Source organism: Chrysochloris asiatica, unplaced genomic scaffold (genome assembly GCF_000296735.1).
Source record: "Chrysochloris asiatica unplaced genomic scaffold, ChrAsi1.0 scaffold00077, whole genome shotgun sequence".
In the NCBI taxonomy this organism is placed as follows: Eukaryota; Metazoa; Chordata; class Mammalia; order Afrosoricida; family Chrysochloridae; genus Chrysochloris; species Chrysochloris asiatica.
Window position 1 is genome coordinate 11,582,572 of NW_006408595.1, and position 22,274 is coordinate 11,604,845.

Consider the following 22,274-nt stretch of genomic DNA (forward strand, 5'->3'; position numbering starts at 1 on the left):
GGTAGAGGGTCAGAGAAAAAGAGGAAGACCCCCCAAAGAGATGGATTGGCTAAGTAGCAGCATCAGTGGGCTCAAGCATGGCAACAATAGTGATGGTGGCCCAGGATCAGGCAGTGTTTCATTCTGCTGTGCATAGTTTACTATGAGTCGGCAGGACCAAATCGATGGCACTTAACAACAAGAACAAACATTGAAAAGTAGTCCCCCTCTACTTCCTCCTGCTCTTAGTCTGGACACTCAGTTGAGATCTGCCCACCACACAGATATTCGAAATACTGGTGGCATAGCTTCCAGCATCACAGCAACACTAAAACCACCACAGTACAACAGACTGTCAGACGAGTGGTGAGGGAAATGTTGTTGTGAAGTGCCGTCAAGTCAGTTTTGACCCATAGTGACCCTGTGTAGGGTTTCCGAGGAGCAACTGATGAGCTTGAACCACTGACCTTGCAGTTCAAACGGCTTTGCAGTCTGGTGCATTTCGACCATATTAAATCTATTTCAGACTAATAAGAGATTGTATTTCAGGGCAACATTTATTAATTTGGAAGTGCTTTCTGTGGTGCTTTTCTTTCTCTTCTAGGAGCCATTGCAACATTATAATGGTATTATAAAAATTAATGTCTTTATCAATATACAAAACAAATCTGCCACTGATGGTTCCTTTCATGTGTCATTACAAAACCCAGAGTAGAATAAGATTAATAACTTTCCATTTGTGCATATGTGTATATGTTTGTGTGTATTATTAAACAAACACAGCACTAGAATTACCTAGTGAGAGATTGAGACTTTACAATCTTCAAAAAATGTATGCTTGTATCTTTGATCATACACTTTGTTCCTTATTGTTGTTAAGTGCCCCCGAGTCTGTTCTGATTCATAGCTACCCTGTGTAGGGTTTCAGAGGAGTGACTGATGGGTTTGAACTGCTGACCTTGCAGTTACCAGTTCAGTGATTATCCTACAGTGCAACCCAGGAGTCCTTGATATTTATGTTATTGTTATTATATATGTATGGTATTATATTCTAAAGTACTCCTATTATAGATATTAAGAAAAACTGTTCTAAAACAATATTTTGAAAAATATTTCATCTCATTTGACAGTTGATTCCAGATATTGGGTATAAAGTGCAACTCTACTTGTAATTGTAGTTACAGAACGTAGACCTGATTTTTTCTTTGAGGATATTGACTCTCTTTGCCTAATGACTTTAAGTGGCAAAAAATATTGAGCAAAGTTGACTTTGAGGTTTAGGATTATGCAATTTTAGCATCAATATGTGGTGGTTTTGTCATTTCTTTGCATGATTTTTCATGCTCTTCCTTGCCATAAATACCTAATTCTTTTGTATTTGTTTTCCTTCTTCCTTATGTTTTTTTGTTTGTTTGTTTGTTTCTGGTATTGATTTGGATATAGTCAGATCTGCTGACTGTATTGTTATTTTTTTTTTTTTAACTAAACAACCACCACTTGTTTGTCAGTTTGTCGTACTGTGGTGGCTTGTGAGTTGCTGTGATTCTGAAAGCTATGCCACCGGGGTTTTTTTTTGTTTGTTTGTTTTTTTAATAGATATTTTATTGTGTATTGTGTGATAGTTTACATGACGAAACATTAGTTTTACATTCATTCTATCATATTTCGTTGTCATAGTTACCATCCTGTCCATGCATCAATCCCCAACCAAAGAGTATACCCTGCAAGCCCTCCCCACCCCCACCCCCACCCCCCACGATCCTCAGCACACAGCCCCTTTCCATCTATGGATCTCAAGTCCCCAGCCACTCCATCTCTTCACGTCATACTCTCTGTCTCCATCTCAGGCCTCACTGTTTCTCTGGTTGGGGTACGGCTCTCCGCTCTTCTCCATTGATGGTCCTAGGGACCTCTGCTTCTAGACTGAAAGGTTAATCACTACCCTCCTTGCTATAAAATATCCACCTTTACATTTTCAGTCCTCACAGTCAGTCCTGATAACAATTATTCACCATTGCATCACAAGAGACCCATCTGCATTTCTTTTCATCAGCCCTTCCTAGACAGGTTGAGTACTACTCACTGGAGACTCTGCTATCCTCCCTGCCCTGTGGATCTAGGTTCCCTCTTGAAAGTTTGTAAGCCAGTCACTTCTATCTTTGTATCCCTCCCCCCATTTTGGATAGCCAATGTTCAAGTTGCCCATCCCTATCTACTCTTTATGTGGAGGGGGTAGGAGTAATTCTTGGAGCCGGGATTTGTTTCCTCTTTTGAGCTACTGCATTTATAGGTGTAGGTCAAGTTCATCAAGTCGTTGTACTGCTATTTTTAAAGACCTTTTTGTACATTCTCTTTTACATTAAAAATTATTTGTAGTATCTTTAGTAGAACAGTTAAGAAAGATAAAATTGACAGGTGAATAACTCCTTGAAATGAATAGACTTTATTGTTCTAGTCAAGATTGTCTTTAAAGTGTAAAAGATACAATAATTACTGCTAATATCAGTAGAAAAATGCATTGTTGAACTCCTGAAAGTGGAATAAACACTCGGGGACAAGGCTCCCTTTTCTTAACTGATAACAGAAAGAAGTGATTGCCTCTAACTGAGATCTTAAAATCATGTAAGCATTTCTCCTTCATTATCTTCAAAATCTTTACTCAACTTTATGTAAGTAAAGGACTTTTGAAAATTATTTGTGGGTTGTTTGCTTTTTCTCTATTATTTTTTTTTATTAAAGGTGTCTTTAACAAAGTCATTCAGGTAAAGACATACTGAATTGAGTATGTGATGGTGTCTACCATTCATCAGTAGCAAATAAAACAGTTTATAAGATCACATTGAAAGTACATAAACTTCAAGACTGTGACAGATATCGAATGGGGTTCTCAATTTTTCATTGTTCAGCAGATTTGCCCGACAGTTATGTTGTATCTAAAAACTTAACGGTCAGTAAGACTTGGTTTCTCATCATAAATTTTCACTTACAATATAGAAATATCAAAATGTAGTCACTGAAGTTACATTTCTTTTTCTTCAGATAATTTATTTTATACAATTTATGGGAAAAATAATTTTAGTAAAGTTTAAAATTGTTTATTTATTCAAGTGTTTTTGAAATGTTTTTAATGTTTCAGCTATATGTTTTCTTACCTCTTTCCTGTAAGCTAGAAAGATCTTTATTTACAAAACATGCCTGGTGCATTTGTCTCAGGAGACTACTGCCAAGACCTAAAGTGACCCAATTAAGATCTGGTATAACAAACAGCATTTATAGAAACATAACATGTTCTTATATGGATATATTATGATTACATAGTGTCTCTGTTCCATAAACCCACCTCTTCCACATTCAAAGTTTTGTAAATGTTTTAAATGATTTATGCTGCAGAAAATCTGAGTCGCTTGGGTTAGCAAAGATTTCTTAGGACACGAAACTAGCAATATTATATTTGTAGAGCAACAGGAACTACTCTGTACATTAGTGGTAGAAAGGCAAGATGTTGGAGCCACCTTGAAAACCAGTTTGTCAATTTCTTAAAAAATTAATAAAGAACTCAGCAGTCTTAACTCTGGGTATTTAATCAAGAAAAATGAAAAATGGATCTTATCAAAGATTTGAATATGAGTATTTATAACAGCAATATTAGTAAATGCCAAAAATTGAAAAAAAATCTAATGTCCCTCAGTCCACTGCGCCACCAGGACTGCTTTGTCCTTCAACTTAGAAATAAATAGACTGTATTACATCATATTCTATCAGTAAAAATGAACATCAACATGGATATGATGCTTAAAAGCATTGTACTGGATGAAAGAAACAAAATAGAAAAGGATATATGCAATATGATTCCATTTATTTGCATTTTGAAAAAAAAAGCAAAGAACAGCAACCCAATAAAACATCAAATTTCTGGGAACAGAAACTAGTGATTAAAGGAAGGGATTCACTGCAGAAGGACCTGAAGAAATTTCTTGAAATGATAGAAAAATTCTATTTCTTGATTGTGGTTGTGGTTAAAATACATACATTATCAAAACTCATGGAATTCTAGAACTAAAGGCATGAATTTTACTATGTTATAATCTAATATTATTTAATATTATATCTAACAAATAATATCTGCTTTACATACATAAGCATTCTCTTACAATTGTGTGCAGAAGAGAGATGTCAAGTATAAAAATACAATATAACATTAAATCATTTCAAGGGAACCATCTACTTGGTTTATGTAAAAAAAAAAAAAAGAGAGAGAGTAGAATATACCTTACACACACACAGAAAAAAAAAAAAACCCTGCCAAACCACCGTTATGAAATCTATTTCCAGCTCACGACAAGCTCGTGTGTCAAATTAAAGCTATGTCTTACAGGGTTTTCAAGGCTATAACATTCCAAGAGCTGATTGCCAGACCTTTCTTTCAAGGCACATCTAGGTAGATTTGAACCTCCAACCAATCTATTAGTAATCAAATACTTAAAGAGTTCCTGAGGCTGTAAATCTTTATGGGAGCAGAAAACCTCCTCTTTCTCCCATGGAATGCAGCCCAACACATAACACACCATGCTATCAGGGACATCAAAAAATACTGTTTTTTCAATGTTAAGTGCCATCAAGTCAGTTCCAACTCATAGCAACCCTGCATATGGTTTCAGAGGAGTGGCTGGTGGATTTGAAATGCAGATCTTGTGGTTAGCAGTCCAGTGTTATCCTACAGCACCACACCAGGACTCCAAAAATATGCTTCTTGTTGTTTTTGTTTTAGTGCCCTTGAGTCAGTTTCAACTCATAGAGACCCTTAGTAGGATTTCTAAGGAGCACCTGGATTTGAACCACAGACTTTGCAGTTCAAAGCGACGTGGACTCCAGTGCTTATCCTACAGTGCCACACTAGAGCTCAGAAAAGATGTATAGTATAGGTAAACTAAAGTAATGATAGAATAATAGTTTGACAATTATATCCATTCAAGAGGGTATGTACTTTTTAAAATAGTTTAATACTTTTTCAAAAATATAATTGTAATAACAACAGTAAATTAAAATTTGAAAAGTTAATCTTTCACTGACTAATTTGTGTTTACATTTTATTTAAAAAAACAAACTTCTGTCTTGTTTTTAGAAGATATTGATCATAATATTACTTAATCCTTCATATATTTAAGGACTTTTTGTTTTTATCTTTGTTAGATTATCTGCGTCAAAGTTATGGGCTGTCTATGGACTTCAATTCTCCAAATGATTATAATAAATTGGTGCTTTCACTGTTATCTGGACTCCCAAATGAAGTGGACTTTGCTATTAATGTATGCACTCTCCTATCAAATGAAAGCAAGCACGTCATGCAACTTGAAAAAGACCCTAAAATCATCACTTTATTACTTGCTAATGCCGGGGTGTTTGATGACAGTAAGTTTTAAACTGAATATATTGTACGATTATTCTATAAAGTTGATGTTAGTTGGTGGTGCTGATAGTTGCTGACAAGTCCGTTTCAACTCATGGTGACCTCACATGCAACAGAATCAATCGTTCCTTGATACTACACCATCTTCACTATTGTTGATATGGTGCAGTCCATTGTTGGAACCAATGTTGTTTTGAGTGCCTCCCAGTCTAAGGGGTTCATCTTTAAGCATTATACAAAAAAGTATCCCATTATGATCCAAAGGGTTTTCATTGATTTTTTTTCACAAGGGAATCACAGGGTCTTTCTTCCTAGTCTGTCTTAGTCTGTAAGCTCTGCTGAAACCTATCCACCATGAGTGACCCTGCTGGTATTTGAAATACTGGTGACAAACTTCCAGCACCATAGCAACACCTAAGGTACCACAGTACAGTGTACTGACAGATGAGTGGTGGGTTACTAGATAGATGTACACATTTAATACTTGTGAATATTCTTTTAATATAGGTTTATAGGAGATAAGTAGATTTAATATTAAATGTATTCAGTGTTCTTTATTTGCCATAATTATATTAAATGCACTATTTAAGAGAATGAATGGATTTTTTTTAACTTAAAATATTTGAATAATAATTTAGTCTCATTATTCTTTAGATAAGAATCGTGAGTTTTTAGGGGAAAATATTTGCATTTCTTAATTTAACAAATAATGGTTGCTGTGCTATTCTTGGACCTGAAAGGAATTATTTTGTAGAGTTTATATATATATGGCAGTAAATTTTCAAATGTATCAGTTAGATCAATGTGTTTGAAAATTCACTGCCAAAATCAATAAAATAAAGCTAATCAAATGTTTGATTTTCTTTGGTTTTTTATTTTTAGAGTTTGCCAGAAGTATATCCTATTAAAGGATAAGATAATGAAATGCTGAAATTGTTTTATCATATTGGAAACTATAAAACACAGTAGACATAATGTGTGACAGAATTTTCTGGTATAGTTCACAGATCCATTACTTTTGTTTTTATCTTTAGATAGCAACATATTTACAAATCGTTCATTTTTCTGTGATTTTGATTCAAGGTAGTGTACTTTTCAAGCTCGATTTTATTTGGGGTTCTAGTTTCTTAACGCTGCCTGAAATTTTTTTTGTTATTCTTGGTTATATAATGAGAGGAACCAAGACAATTCTCAATTTTTTTTTGTAATTTGAAATTTTTGAAGTTGTGGATTTTTATCTCGCCTTCATTTGTTTTAATTCCTCATTTTTTTTCCTTTTAATATTAATTTTTTAATTTCAGCATTTATAGAATGGAATTAGAAATAGTATTACATTTGTTTTGAAACATTAAAGCAAAGTTTTGAAAACATGTTTTCAGCCTACAATAATTTTTAGTAAAATCTTGCCACTTACTGAGTTTTACATATGAAAAACTTATGTAAAAACAAAAGCTTGAATATATGACAAAAATAAACAATCTGTTTTACTTATTGAGGCATTAAAATTTTTTTTAATTTTGTAATTATGCAGTGTAACAATTTAAACATTAATAAATAAGTGCTATTTTAGGACTCTGGTAGCGTAGTGGTTAGGAATCGGGCTGCTAATCTCACGGTCAGCAGTTTGAAACTACCAGCTGTTCTGCGGGAGAAAGATGAGACTTTCTGCTCCCATAAAGATTTACAGCCTCGGAAACCCTGTACAGGGTCACTATGAGTTGGAACCGACTCCGAAGCACATAACAACAACGACAACATCATTACAACAATCTTAGAATATAATTGCATTGTACATAGAAACTGTATGTAGAATTTGTAACAGTGGTTTTACATCATGAAGATATTTTTTAATTTGAAGATTATATTTGACTTGATTAGGGTTTTGAGAGGTTTGATTTGCATTTTAGGACATTAAATTTTAATTGAGAGATAAATGTAGTTACCATTTCATATAGATATTGTAATGTTTACACATTTTGTGTGTTCTAGTACAGTAAAAATTCCATGCAGCAAAAATTTTAGCTTTTCCATCTTATATTTCCAGCCAGTTTTTTCCCTTAGAAAAAACTTTTACTCTGTAGTATGGGTTTTGTTTTCTGCTTAACTTACTCCTTACATGTAAGTTTGATATTTTATAGAATTCTTTAAACCACTAATATAATTCTTGTTTAAATGCTCTATTCATCACTTTTTAAAATATTTCCTAATGAGTATTCTTTTCCAACCTAAGTACTTAACAAGTTTTTTCACTTCATTGCTAAGTATATAGTGGATCTATACCAAAAAAGGTGTTAAGGTCAGAAAATTTTAGTAAATGTTCACCACAGAAATTAAATCCCTTTATTCTTATCTTAAAATATCCATTCCCACTCTCGACTGCCAACAGTAGAACTGCCCTATAGGATTTCCAAGGTTGTAACTCTTTATGAAAGCAGACTGTCACATCTTTCTCCCACAAGATGGGTTTGAGCGACCAGCCTTTTAGATGACAGTCTAGTGCTTTAACCATTGTGCAACTAGGGCTCCTCTGACACATCCAATAAGGAAGCTTAATTTTATTTTAAAGATTGACATTTGTATAAAACTTATGTTTTTGTTTTTATTGTTGTTGACAGTTGTCACAATAATGTTTTCATTTTCATTCTGTTTTCCTAAAGTAGTAGCTTTTATTATTGAATAAATCTGATAGGTGATGAAATACTGAACTAATTTTAAAACAGGATACACATTTAGTTTGGACATTTGCATCATTTGGTTTCACTGTCTTGTCCCATAACCAACAAAAGAGCTAGCAACAGAGATGAGCAAAAATCCCTAACATATACCTATAATCCTCAGTTTGTTTGTTTTTTGGTGGTGATGGGATCCACAGCTTTGGGGACTTTGAGTGTTACTTACTTTTCCCCTAAAACAGCTTTACTGGGAAACATACACACACACACACACTTTAAGTCTAGGAATTTTCTTTCTTAAGGAAGATTTCTTTTGTGGGAATTATTTCCAAATAATGCTTTGCCTTTTATCATTTGAGCTACAAATTACACAATTATATCTGAAATATGAAGATTTTAAATGATAAAACCTGACAATCTCATAGTAATAATATGAACAATAGAGTATTTATTAATATTCTTAATTTCTTCTCTATATTTGTAATACTTATAAAAGTGAGTTGTGGTTTTTTACTTTTTAAGGACATAAAATTTTTCTTTAACTCCTATAATTTCTTATCATTTTCTATTTTAATAAAACTCTTAGTGAACAAGCTATCTTAAAATACGGTTTCATTGTTTTTCCAAGCCCACCTATTATTAAAGAACGAAATGAAATAATTCCATTTAACTGAGTATACTATTGATTTTTTAAGCTTTAGGATCCTTTTCTACTGTATTTGGAGAAGAATGGAAGGAGAAGACTGATAGAGATTTTGTTAAGGTAATTTACATAAATAAAAATGTTTAACCATTGAATTACATATAGTCAAGATTCAAAGTATCAATGGTTGCTTATTTTAAATATATGATGCTGTCTATCTTTATCTTTAACGTAATATATAAAGATAACTGCTAACAAATTGATCAAGTTGATTAAATATTTTTAGAGTATCTAATGAAAACCTCGTGTGACACTATAGCATCAGCACTGGATGATGAACCACAGAGTCAGAAGTTCAGACACACCAACTGCTCCTCGGAAACCGTATATAGGGTTGCTATGAGTTGAAACGGGCATAAAGTGTTTATTTTGTTACACGCTGAATTATGGGAATGCTTGAGTATCCCCATAATAGCAGCAAGCATTGAATTACCTAGTGTGAAAACTGTAAGATAAGCACTGAACTACTGACCACAAGGTCGGTAGTTCAAGCCCACCAGCCACTTCTCGGAAAACCTATACAGGGTCGCTATGAATCAGCATGGACTCAACAGCACTTAGCAACAACAATAACCTGGGAATAAGTTTCATTAGGGAATTTTATGTGCTTTCTGAAGCTGCAAGTCAAGAAGAAATGACAGTTCAACCATATAATCATATCTCAAAAGAATCTCTGACTCTCAAAAGTTATTATCTGTTTTCAGGAAATTATCTGACAGTGTATTTTTGAAACATCTGAATTATGAATTTCAAGTAAAAACATTCAGAAAGCCTGAAGATAATTGTTTTCTTTCATTTGTCTAATTCTTCCTTTCTTTCAAATAACTGTAGGATGGTTTTTAAATATCATGTGAAGATACACTCTACCCTGTACGTTAGTAACAGCCCATTAACACATTTTTATTATCTTTAAAACTGATACATGAGTATAGATTATATTTGATTACTTTGTCTGACATCCTTCTTAACAAATTTCTTCAGTTATGATTTTGAATTCTTTGTTTCTTAATGTATAGTCATGATATGTAATAATTGTGAATGTTTGAACTATCACTAAAATATAAAAAGTACATTGAAGTAAAAATTTGGATAGTGAGATAGCTTATAAATTTGGATAAGTAGAGATTTGTTTTAAGAAGTTTCTATCAGTAGTAGATGTTTCTCATAGCATTTCACGTAAAGAAACATGAAATTGCAGTTTACTGCTAGCTAGTTGGAAAGCATACTGTTATTGTTGTTGTTAGATGCCGTTGAACTCATAGCACAACAAAATGAAACTAGGCTCAGTACCCTGACCTGTGCCAAACTCAAAATCGTTATGCTTCAGCCCATTGCTGCTGTTACTGTACGATCTCATTGAGGGTCTTCCACTTTTTTGCTAACCCTCCACTTTACCTAGCATGATGACCTTCTCCAGGGACTCCTGATAATATGTCCCAAGTATGAGAGACTTAAGTCTCGCCATTCTGGATTCTAAGGAGCATTCTGGTTGTACTTCTTCCAACACAGATTTGTCTGTTCTTTTGGCATTGCATGGTACGTTTAATATTCTTCTTCCGCACCATAACTGAGCTGCATCTAATTGTCTGTGGTCTTCCTTATTCATTATTTAACTTTCATATGTGTATAAGGCTATTGAAAATAGCGTGGCTTAGGTCAGGGTACCTTAGTCTTCAAACTAGCATCTTTGCTCTTGAACAGATTTGCCTAATGGAATACATAGTTTCATTTTATTTTTTTATTTACTCAGAATACTTAATTTTAATATGAAGTATACAAAACCAAAGTATCTTTGTACTAGCATACTTGGTTCCATCTTCCTTCTACCTCCTTTCTTTCTAGGACCAATCACTTTTGGGAAATTCATGTATCCTTCCAATTTTATATAAAATGTTAATCCATAACCAGTGCTAAATATGAGTTTGGATAGTGATTATATTCAAATTAACACAGCTTTCATTGAAGTACAGTTATTTTTTCTTCTGTTTTTCCTCACATTTTTGCATATTTTCCTCCATTAACACGAAATTATCGTACTTAACTTCCAGAGAATATTCTACTACATGACCATCCGCTTCACAAGTGGCATATTTGTTTCAATTATTTGACTACTATAAATCTTGTAGTAAACATACTGGTTGGTATGCAGGTCCCTGGGGACATACTTCATTTTTTGTGTATAAGCTATGTATATATACTTGAAGGTAGAATTACAGGATATTCTATTTTAGAAAGTTTTAGACATTCTTCCAGCACAGATTTATTTGTTCTTCTGGCATTTCATGGTATTTCCAGTATTCTTCTCCAACACCATAACTCAAATGCATCAATTCTTACATCGTCTTCCTTATTCATTGACCAAACTTTCACATGTATATAAAGCTATTGAAAATTCCATGACTTGCATCAGGTGCACCTTAGTCCTCAAACTGACATCTCTGCTTTTCAACACTTTGAAGAGGTAAAATAAAGCATTGAAAACTTCAATCTTTTCTCCATCTATCATGATGTTAGTTATTGATCTAGTGGTGAAGATTTTTATTTCCTTTATATTGAGGTGCAACCCATATTGAAGCTTGTGGTCGTTAATCTTCATGAGTAAGTATTTTAAGTTATTTGCTTTCAGCAAGTAAGGTTGTATCATCTGCATATTGCAGTTTCTTAATGCTGCATTATTCTTCATGTAATCCAGTTTCCTAGATTATTTGTTCAGTATACAAATTGAATAAATATGGTGAAAGAATACAGTCCTGGCACACACTTTTCCTGGTTTTAAACCATTCTGTGTCCCCTAATTCCTTTCCAGGGAGCACAATTAACTATTCCATATACATGTTACTCGTGAGCACAACTAACTATTCCAGAATCCCATTCTCCACCATGTTGTCTGTAGGTTATGATACTCCACATAGTTGCAAACCTATTGTGTAGCCAATAAAGCATAGGTAAACATCTTTCTGGTATTCTCTGCTTTCAGCCAAGATCCATCGGAGGTCAGTAATGATATTCCTCATTCCACGTCCTCGTCTGAATCCTCCTTGAACATCTAGTGGTTCTCTTATCATTGTACTGTTGCAGCCATTTTTAAATTATGTCCAGAAAAATTTTACTTACGTGTGATATTAAAGATATTTTCTAATAATTTCTGCATTATGTTTGATCATCTCTCTTTAGAATGGGTACAAATATGGATCTCTTCCAATCAATTGACTAGATAACAGTCTTCCAAATTTCTTGGCATAGATGAGTGAGTAACTCCATGCTACATCAGTTTGTTGAAAGATTTCAATTTGTAATCCATCAATTTCCTGTGCCTTGTCTTTGCCAGTACTTTCACTGCCCCTTGTACTCCTTCCTTCAGGATCTTTGGCTCTTGATCATCTGCTACCTGTAGAATGGCTGAACATCTGCCATTTCTTTTTGGTATAGTAACTCTGTACATTCCGTCTTCTTTTGATGCTTTCTGCGTCATTTGATAATTTGCCCACAGAATCCTTCAAAACCACAAGTCAAGGCTTGAAGTTTTCCTTCAGTTCCCTCAGTTTGAGAAATGCTGAGTGTGTTCTTCCCTCTTGGTTTTCTAACTCCAGGTCTTTACACATTTTGTCACAATATTTGAGTTGTCTTCTTGAGCTGACCTTTGAAATTTTCTGTTACGCTTTTGTACTTCCTTAATTCTTCCATTTGCTTTAGCATCTCTGTGCTAGATAGCAAGTTTCAGTGTCTCTTCTGATATCCATTTTGGTCTTTTCTTTGTTTCTTGTCTTCTTAATTACCTTTTGCTTTCTTCCTGTATGATGTTTTTGATGTCATCCCACAACTCTCCTGGTCTTTAGTGTCTACTGCGTCAAATATGTTCTTCAGATGATCTCTAAATTCAGGTTGACTATTTCCAGGGTCATGTTCTGGCTCTCATGGACTTGTTTTAATTTTCTTCAGCTTCAGCTTGAACTTTTTTTTTTTTTTTTTGAGGGGGGGGGTCATAAATTTTTTTCTAATTACTTAAGGCTACATATTACCCTTTGAGGAGCCCATGTGTGGCTCTGTGGGTTAATGCACTGGATTGCAATGTTGGTTTGAACTGCAAGGTTAGCATTTCAAACTCACCAGCCACTCCTTGGAAACCCTGTGCAGTGTCACTGTGGGTTAAAACCGACCTAATAACATTATCCTTTAAGCATGTTCAGCTTGAACATATAAGCAATTGATGGTGTTTTCCACAGTCTGTCCCTGGCTTGGTTTTTGCTAATGATATGGAGCTTTTCCACAGATGTTGTTGATTTTATATCTTGTGTACTCTACCTAATGAGATTCATGTATGTAGTCGTCATTTATGTTGTTTAGAAAAGGTATTTGCAATGAAGAAGTCATGGATCTTACAAAATTCTGCCCTGCCATCTCCATCATTGTTTCTGTCACCAATGTCATGTTTTCCAACTATTAATTATTCTTTGTTTCTTACTATTGTATACCAGTTATTTGTAATTATCAATATATCTTGATTGCATATTTGAACAATTTCAGACTGAAGAAGTTGGTTTTTGTTGTTGTTAAGTGCTGTTGAGTCGGTTCCGACCCATATCATAGAATCCTTTAATTTCATCATGTGGTTGGTACATAAATTTGAATAATAATGGTATTAACTGGTCTTCCTTATAGGTGTATGAATATTATCCTATCAGAGACAGAATTATACTTCAAGACAGACCTAGGAATGTTCTTTTCAATGATGAACATACTATCTTGCATAATTTATTAAGGCTTAAATTACTTTGTTGTGTGTTGTCAGTTTGGTTCTGAGGCAAAGCAACCCTGTATTGGATTTCTGAGAGTGACTGGTGAATATGAATTGTGACCTTGTGGTTAACAACCTACTACTTATCCTACAGCACCACTTCTGTACTGTATTATATGAAGCAAGATGTTTTACTTTGCTTTAAATGTTACTTGTTTTTACCAACTAACAAATACTATTGCTTATTAGACAGTTGTACTTATCAAAACTTTTTAATATTTTTCATCCATCAATTTTAAATGCTGTACTCTTGGTGTGGCACTGTGGATTCATGTGCTGGACTACAAAGTTGCTTGAACCTCAAGGTCAGTGGTTCAAGCTCACCAGCTACTCTTCGGGAGCCCTATACAGGATCGCTATGGGTCAGAACCGACTTGACGACACTTAACATTTTAAAAGCTATAATTTGTTTTTATGAATTCAGTGGTGATGCATGAAGACTTTCATAATTTTAATGTAAATAACAATAACTTCTTGAATTCTTTAGATATAAGCTTTTTATATAATTTTTGTTATTTTTGTGTGCTGTTGAATTGGTTCAGATACAGCACCTCTGTGTAGGGTTATAAGGAGTAGCTGGTGGATTCCAACCACTGACCTTGTGGTTAGCTGTCCAGTGCTTATAAGATAGTGCCACATCACTACTCCAGTACTGCTGAACTACAAATTTGGTTTCCACCTAATACTACCATTGAAGTATTTTTTTATGTAATAATTTTCTTTATCTAAGAAGAAATAGATGAAATTCATAATGAATCAGTTAGTAACAAGCATTGCCTTATTTCAAAATAATTTCACATTATATATCATGTTTATTTGTTAAAGTTATATAAATATTTCATTTCTTTTTAGTGAAGTAAAAGTTATAAGTTGTACATATTAAACATATTATATACTTGTTTTTACCATTGTAAAATATTTCAGTGTCTATGATATAGTTCCTTTGGAGATGTACATACTTATTTTATCTTAATGAACAAGTAACATTTGAGTTAATAGTTAAATAGTGGAGGGTGAGTGAAAAAATACTTCCAGGTTTTTATAAAAAATGGGCACATGTTACAGAAAAATTAAAACACATATAGGTGAAAATGAAAACCACAATTAATCTTACCCAGCTAGAAATAAATGTGATTTTTCTCTATAAATAACATTTAAAATCAAAATTTGACTTCTGACCTTAATTTTTTAATTTATCCTTATCACTTAATTTTAAGCATTTCTTTTCAACCTTAAAGATTTCAATGGCTACTTATTTAATGTTAGAAATAGTCTATATTTCATGTCAACAATTCATATTATTAGAAATTTACATTGTTTCCATGTTTAATCATTTGAAGTTTCTGGAATAAGTATAATTGTGACTAAGTCTTTAGATATATATATAGACTTTTTCCTTAAGGTAAATTCTGAGTAAAATATTCTGTTAAATCCTTTAAGAAAAATATACCACTGTAATTTAATTTTAAGGTAAATTTATTTTTTTATGTTCTGTTAAATAAAATTTGCATCTAAAAATAACCAGACCTAGTGCTATATAACTGACTCTTGGTGTGGTGCTATAGGATCAGCAGTAGGCAGTAACCACAAGGTCGGCATTTCAAACCCACCAGATGCTCCTCGGAAACTTTTTTATCTTTTCAAAAATTGGGGTTTGTTTTGTTGTTGTTGTTTGGTGCCATCAAATCGATTCCAGTTCATAAGAGAATGAAACACTGGCTGCTTCCTCTTAATTATTGCTATGTTTCAGTGTTGTCGCAGGCATTGTGTCAATCCATTTCATTGGGAGTCTTCCTTTTTTGTTATTGACTCTACCAAACATGATAACACATCCAAAGCATGAGAGATGAAGCCATCATTTCTTCTAAAGAGACTTCATGATTGTATTTCTCCAAGACAGACTTGTTTGTTCTTCTGGCTCCATGGTACTTTCAGTATTCTTTGCCAACACCCTAATTCAAATGCATCAATTCTTCTCTAGTGTTCCTTATCCACTGTTCAAGTTTCACATGCATATGAGCCTATGGGAACTACCAAAGCTTGGTTCCCACACACCTTAGTCCTCAAAATGACATCGTTGACTTGAATCCTTTAAAGATGTCTTTTGCAGCTTTTCTATCCAGTGCAGTATGACTGCTGTCAATGAATGGAAACTGGACCCAAATCAAATGAAATCCTATCTACTTCAGTCTTCTCTCTATTTATCATGTTGTTGCTCAATGATACAGTTTTTGTTTTGTTTTTTTAATGAGAAGCATCTTTATTTGCCCCACTGTATTTTTGGTGACTATCTGTTCAAGTTTCTCCTTAGTCTTTTTTTGTGTGTGAATTATGTGATAGTTTACATGGTAGAACATTAGCTTTACATTTCATCCTATTGTATGTATATCATTTCATTTTCTCGGAAACTCTTTGAAGAGTCAGAATCGACTTGACAAGACTTAACAGTGCTATGACTGATTAAAAGTTCGATGCCCAATATAGAAGCTTAAAACTGTTTTTATTTTAGTAGGCAAAATGTTTTGAACTCTTTTACTTGATTCTATGTATTTTAAATTATTTTACAAATCCATTCCATTAGTGCTTTTTCTATATGCCTGTACTTTTCTGTTTTAACAGAATTTTCATTCTAGTGCAGTAGGACAAATAAATTAACCAACATAGTTTTATATTTGACAATAACTACAAAGTGGCAGCATCGATGGACTCAAGCATGGCAACAGTAGTGAGGTTGGCCTAGGATTGAGCAGTGTTTTGTTGTGCTGTGCATAAATAAGGTCACTATAAGTTGGTACCGACTGGATGGCACCTAACAACAACAACAAAGAAAATAGAGCAGAGTACTGGGATAGAGTTACAAGACACAAAGACACATACTGGTGGAGTAAGATTAGATAGTGTAGTCAAGAACAACTCTTGAGTAACACATCTGATGATTTTTGGTAAATTTGGATGCTAACTAGGGACCAATCATGTAGAAAGGTATACAGGATGTGCTTTAAAGACAGAGGGAATAGCAAATACAAATCCCTGTAGGTATGAACATATTTCATTTGAGACATGCAAAGTAAGATTTTTTATCAAGAATTGTAAAAAGAAAGTGGCAACTGATCAATGTACATATTTCAAATATTTGTGCAGTTTAGCGAAAATTCTTATTGATGCAAAATATTTCCTTCAGTATTATCGAATATATTAAAAACTAAAATTTGAAGTATGTTGAAAATTTAAAGATACAGTTTCTTTATTCCTAACTCCCTTAAGTAAAGTTTTAAATTAAGTCATAACAGATACTTAGAAAAGGACATATAGCAATACATGAATACACCACCGAAACAGAGCATTATTGCTCTGGTAGCGTAGTGGTTACAAATCGGGTTGCTAACCTGAAGGTTGGCATTCGAAACTACCAGCGATTCCGCGGGAGAAAGATGAGGCGTTCTGCTCCCGTAAGATTTACAGCCTCGGAAACCCTGTGCAGGGTCACTATGAGTCAGAACCAACTCCAAGGTATTTTACAACAACAAGCTAACCTACTCATGTCTCCTTTGCAGTCACTTACTTCTTTATTTCATTACCACTCCACCAACTTCCACAGTGCTATCACTTCTAGTTTCTCTTCTTTTGTTTAACATTTTGTTAAATTCATCCGTATTGTTTCAAGTATTTGTGCTTCATTCATTTTGGCTATTGTATAGTATTCTTTTGTTGAATATACTGTAACATTCTACTTTATCCTATTTGGTATTTTCTAAGCTTCTTGGATTTGTAGCCTTCTTCATCATATTTATGGAGTTTTCTGATGCTAATTCCTCACAGAATTTTCTGTTTCTAGCTCTGTCTATTGACATTGCTATAATGTATGTGTTGGTTTGCTTGGTAATTAATGTCTCATGATTCTATTGAAGTGTGCTCAGTAGTCTTGAGCCTCCTTCCTTTTTGTTTCCAGGCCTCCAATAATTTCATCTAATTCTCCAGTTCTGGTGTGGCATTGTAGGATAAGCACTGGACTATTAAACACAAGGTCAGTAGTTCAAACCCACCAGCAACTCCTCAGAAACCCTATACAGGGTCACTTTGAGTCAAAACTGACTTATTGACACTTAACAATAGTAGCATTCTCTAGTTTCACAGGTTTTCTTGATCAAATATGATTTTATGTTCTTTAAATATGTTCATATTTTCATATGTTGCCTCTGTCAGTTCTAGTCTTACTATTTGGTCCCTTTTTTTGTAAGTCCTGCTTTGGCGCTATAAGATAAGCACTGGATTGCTAACCACAAGGTTAGCAATTGAAAACCCATCAGCCACTCTTGGAAACCCTATTACCCTATACAGGGTCACTCACTATGAGTTGTAACCAACTGAGCGACACACAGCAACAACATCTCTTTAAATTCTCATTTTGTTCATGCAACATTTTCTTGATTTTCTTTATGTTTGTTTTCTTTATCTTTTCTTTATTTATCTTTAAGTTCTTTGACCTGGTTTAATATTGTTATATGAGGTTCTTCAAAAAGTTCATGGAAAAATGGAATTGAAAAAATAATTGAATGTTTTCCCCCCAAAATTTTTGAAGCCTCTAAATACATTCCTGTTCCTTGTTAAGGCTTCCATAGACAAAATTCCTCTCTTTTTGTCTGACTCACTTGGATAGCCATTGTATTCATTTTCTTTGTGTATCTTGTGATTTTTTGTTGAAGTAGAGATAGTAGTATTTCACAAGTTGTTAGCTTTGTCAGTTGTCCTCAGCATTCAACATTTTTTAAAACAATTATTGCTGCAAGAAACTCTTAGGTAAGTAGAATCTTTAAGATTTTATTTATCATTCCCTCTCTTCCGTTTTTACTAGAATTTGAGAATTCCAGACTGAAGTTTCTTTCTTTAAATAGTCCCAAACAGAATAGAAAACACGTGCTAATCAGTCTTTCCCAACAAGATGCAGGCTGTTTTCCTGACATTTTCAATTAGGGAACCCACTTGTAATGAACTATCTGTGGGTCTGTAAGCATGGCTTAGTGTTCATTCTGGGTTCCAGTCATTACTCCATGACATTCCACCTATCTGAAATGGAGATTAAGGGGCCTCAGTCTAGCCATAGGTAGATTTCCTGTGACCACAGTAATCTTTCTGCTGTGCTATGAATGAACTCTGAATTTAGGATCAGACTTTGAGGCCTTTTCCTTTGCAGCAGCAGGCCGTATATTGACTGGGTAGCAGACTACTTTGCAGGTGCCACTTCTATAGTCAGCAACAGTTCACTGTGCCAAGAGGGGGAGGGATGTGGCCAGTGTGAGAAGTGGTGCTCCTACTATGAAACTTGTTAACACATGTCTGTCTGCAGACTTTTACTGCTGTTCTCTGTACACCAATTTAGATTAGAGTCTCTCAGGACTGATCACATGTCTTGTATTTTTTTAGTATACATGTGGAGGAGGAGCCTTAGAAATGCTTACTCTATAATCTTCCCACAATTACCTGTTCTTTGTAATTAAAACACAGAAAGCAGTAAAGATTTTATCATTTCTAGTTTTGAAAGAAATAATACTGTGAAGATTTTTTTGCATGCCTTTTGGTAAATGTATGTTTGTTATGGAAAAACATAAAATTATAGTTGCTGGGTTAATGAGATATACACAATTTCACTATTAGCAGATACTAACAGGTGACTATACAAATTTACTATTTCACTAGCAGTGTTTCAGAATTTCAGTTGCAAGTTGTTTTTTTAAACAACATTTGATACTGTTTTCTGTGTCTTTCATTTTAGCTGTGCAAGAGTGTGTTACTGCATTTTGGTTTTAATTTCCATTTTTCCAATCAATTAGTGAAATATAGAACCTTTTGGCTTCCTAACATAACTTCTTTTTAAAGTTTTTCTATTTTACCTATGTTTCATTTAGATTGTCTTCTTCCTTATTGATAAGGGCTCTTTTTTGTTGTTGCTACGTGCTTTGAGTCGGTTCTGACCCATAGCGACCAAATATAGGGTTTCTGAGGAGTGGCTAGTGAGTTTGAACTGCTGGCCTGTCAGTTCTTTACGAGTGTATATTTTGAATTAAAGTTTCGTTTTGTTTAAGACATCTGTATTACAAAAATCATTTGAGGAAGATTTTCATTCTTTAATGGTATCCTAGATGAACATGAGTTCTTTAGTCTAAGGTAGTATGATTTGTCACGTTTTCTCTTAAAGTTTATCCTTTTTAGAAGTTCTGCTTACTGTAAGCTCAAAAAGATATTCTAATAGTTCATATTATTTATCTATAAGTGTGTGTGTGTAATATGAGTTGTTGTTGTATGCCGTCAAATCAGTTCCAACTCATAGTGACCCTATTTAGAGTTTCTGAGGAGCAGCTGGTGAGTTTGAACCACTAACCTTGCAGTTCAAACTGACCTTGAGGTCTCAGAGTGTCAAAATTTGGTTTTCATCTATGGCTAGCCATTTCAATTGGCTTCCTTATTGAGAAAAAAAAAATTTTCTCTCTCTACAGTACAACAACACATTTATAGTAAATCAGCTGATAATATGTATGGGGTTTATTTCTATACTCTTCTATTCCATGTGGCTTCCCTCTCTATGATTTAAAGTGTAAGATTTTTAACCAAGAAATTTGAATTATTGTTACCATAATTTTGATCAAAATTTGTGTCTTCTAACTGGAGAAAATATTCATTTAGTCTCATATTTATACCCAGCCCATTGATAATAAATAGTTGTGTTTTTTGTCACTAATTTTATACCTTCATGTAATTGAAAACCTAGCACAGCAGGCCTTTAAATCTAAACACTTTGTCCCCATTTTTTCTTAAATATCTCATCTTCTGAGTTTATTTTCTCTATTCCTGAAGTATAACACATCCTCAACTAGATCTTTTAAGTGAGAGTCTCTTCAAGGAAAAATTCTGAGTTTGTTTGTTTGCCTTTATTTTATTTGTAGAGTTCTGTTTTAACTTTATTTTTAAACTGTCACTGTATTTTCTTCCTTTTTATATAATGATTTTTGTTTTAAAGTTGATTTATCAACTCCCATTTATCTTTGGTTTTGCAGCCTTGCGATCAGGGATAGATTTTCTTTTCTTCTGGAGTGTCAAATTTGGACTTTCATAATCTTTCCTTCATATCTCTTAATCTCTTTCACATTTCATCTCTTTAACACTCAGCAATGTTCTGAATAATCCCTTCAGAATTGTATTTCAGTTCACTTATTATCTCTTCATATGTGTATGATGTACCACTTGACCCATTTGTTAGGTCTATAATTCCGTGATCATTCTCATTTCTGAAAGTTCTCTCAGCTCTTTTCAAATATACTTCTGTTTGATCTTTTCAGTGTTTTTAGTCATATTAAGTATATGTATATTTGTACCTTTCCATATGCAGCCAGAGTGCTACTTGGAGGCCAAGATGGCCAAACTTCATCTCTCATACTTTGGACATATTGTCAGGAGGGACCAGTCACTGGAAAAGGATATCATGTTTGGTAGGGTGGAGGGTCAGAGAAAAAGAGGAAGACCCCCAGCGAGATGGTTTGGCAAAGTGGCAGCATCAGTGGGCTCTGGTGTGGCAACAATAGTGAGATTGGCCCAGGATCGGGCAGTGTTTTGTTTTGCTATGCGTAAGGTCACTATGAGTCAGCACCGATTCGATGGCACCTAACAACAATGACATATTTGTACCTGTTTTTTGTTTTTTTGTTTTTTTTTTTAGTTTTATTATGAATTATATGATACTTTCCATGGGGGAACATTAGCTTTACATTCATCCTGTCATATATCATTTCATTGCCATGGTTACAATCCCCTCCATGCATCATCAGCCAACCAAAGGGTATACCCTGCAGTCCTTACCCTGAACATCAACATACAACCCCTCTCCCTCTCTGGTCTAGAGTCCCCAGCTGTTCCATCTTTCCACGTCATAGTCTCTGCCTCCATCTCTGGTGTCACTGCTTCTCTGGGTAGTGTCCTGCACTCCACTCTTCTCCCTTGATGATCCCAGGGACCTCTGCTACTGGACTGCAAAGTCAAACACTCCCCTCCATTTGTTACAAAATGTCTACCTTTACATTTCCAACTCTCACAGTCAGTCCTGATAGCAATTATTCAAGCCAGTCACTTCTTGCCTTTGTAGCCCCCCATTTTCGGTAGCCAGTGTCCAAGTTGCCCATCCTTGTCTACCCTGTGTACCGAGGGGATGGGAATGGTCCTTGCTGTAAAGAGACTTGTTCCCTCTTTTGAGCTACTGCATCCATAGGTGCGGTCAAGTTCATCAAATTGTATCACATTACATTTTTTTTCCTCTTTCTTCTTCTAGTTGAATTCTGATAATCCAGCCATTGAAGCCAGGTAAAGTGGGTATTATCTGCAAGTGTGGGTGTTCTTGTACATATCCCCTCACTTCTTATCCACTGGGCGCTTCACTCTCCACTTTAGCCCTCTGAGGCTATGTCACTGATACTAGGCCCAGGAGTCCCCAGGTCTTGCCACACTACTGGCCAACAGGTCTCTACCCGGGTTCACAGGAGTCTTAAATGTGGTAGGGCTTAGCCTGCTGCTTCATTGCTGTTTTTCCCTCACTTCCCCTTATCGGTGGTCAGTGTGGTCACCATCAGAGTACATGTCTGCCCATGTATTCCCACTGAGTCGTAGTCTTGGAAAGGAGTTTGCCCTGAGGGGACCTGACCACTTGCCTTGGTGTCTCCTAGGCGAGCAACTTGC

At 34.6% G+C, this 22,274-nt stretch overlaps 1 protein-coding gene across 1 annotated transcript in view; it reads left to right on the forward strand.

The window, feature by feature from the left end:
- The window catches only part of ARID2 (AT rich interactive domain 2 (ARID, RFX-like)), a 254,138-nt gene that overhangs the window by 115,020 nt on the left and 116,844 nt on the right, over positions 1-22,274 (forward strand). Inside the window, exons 5-6 of the mRNA XM_006865323.1 lie at positions 5,170-5,388; positions 8,754-8,821. Of these exons, the coding sequence (XP_006865385.1) occupies positions 5,170-5,388; positions 8,754-8,821 (287 nt within the window). The remainder of the gene's footprint in view (positions 1-5,169; positions 5,389-8,753; positions 8,822-22,274) is intronic.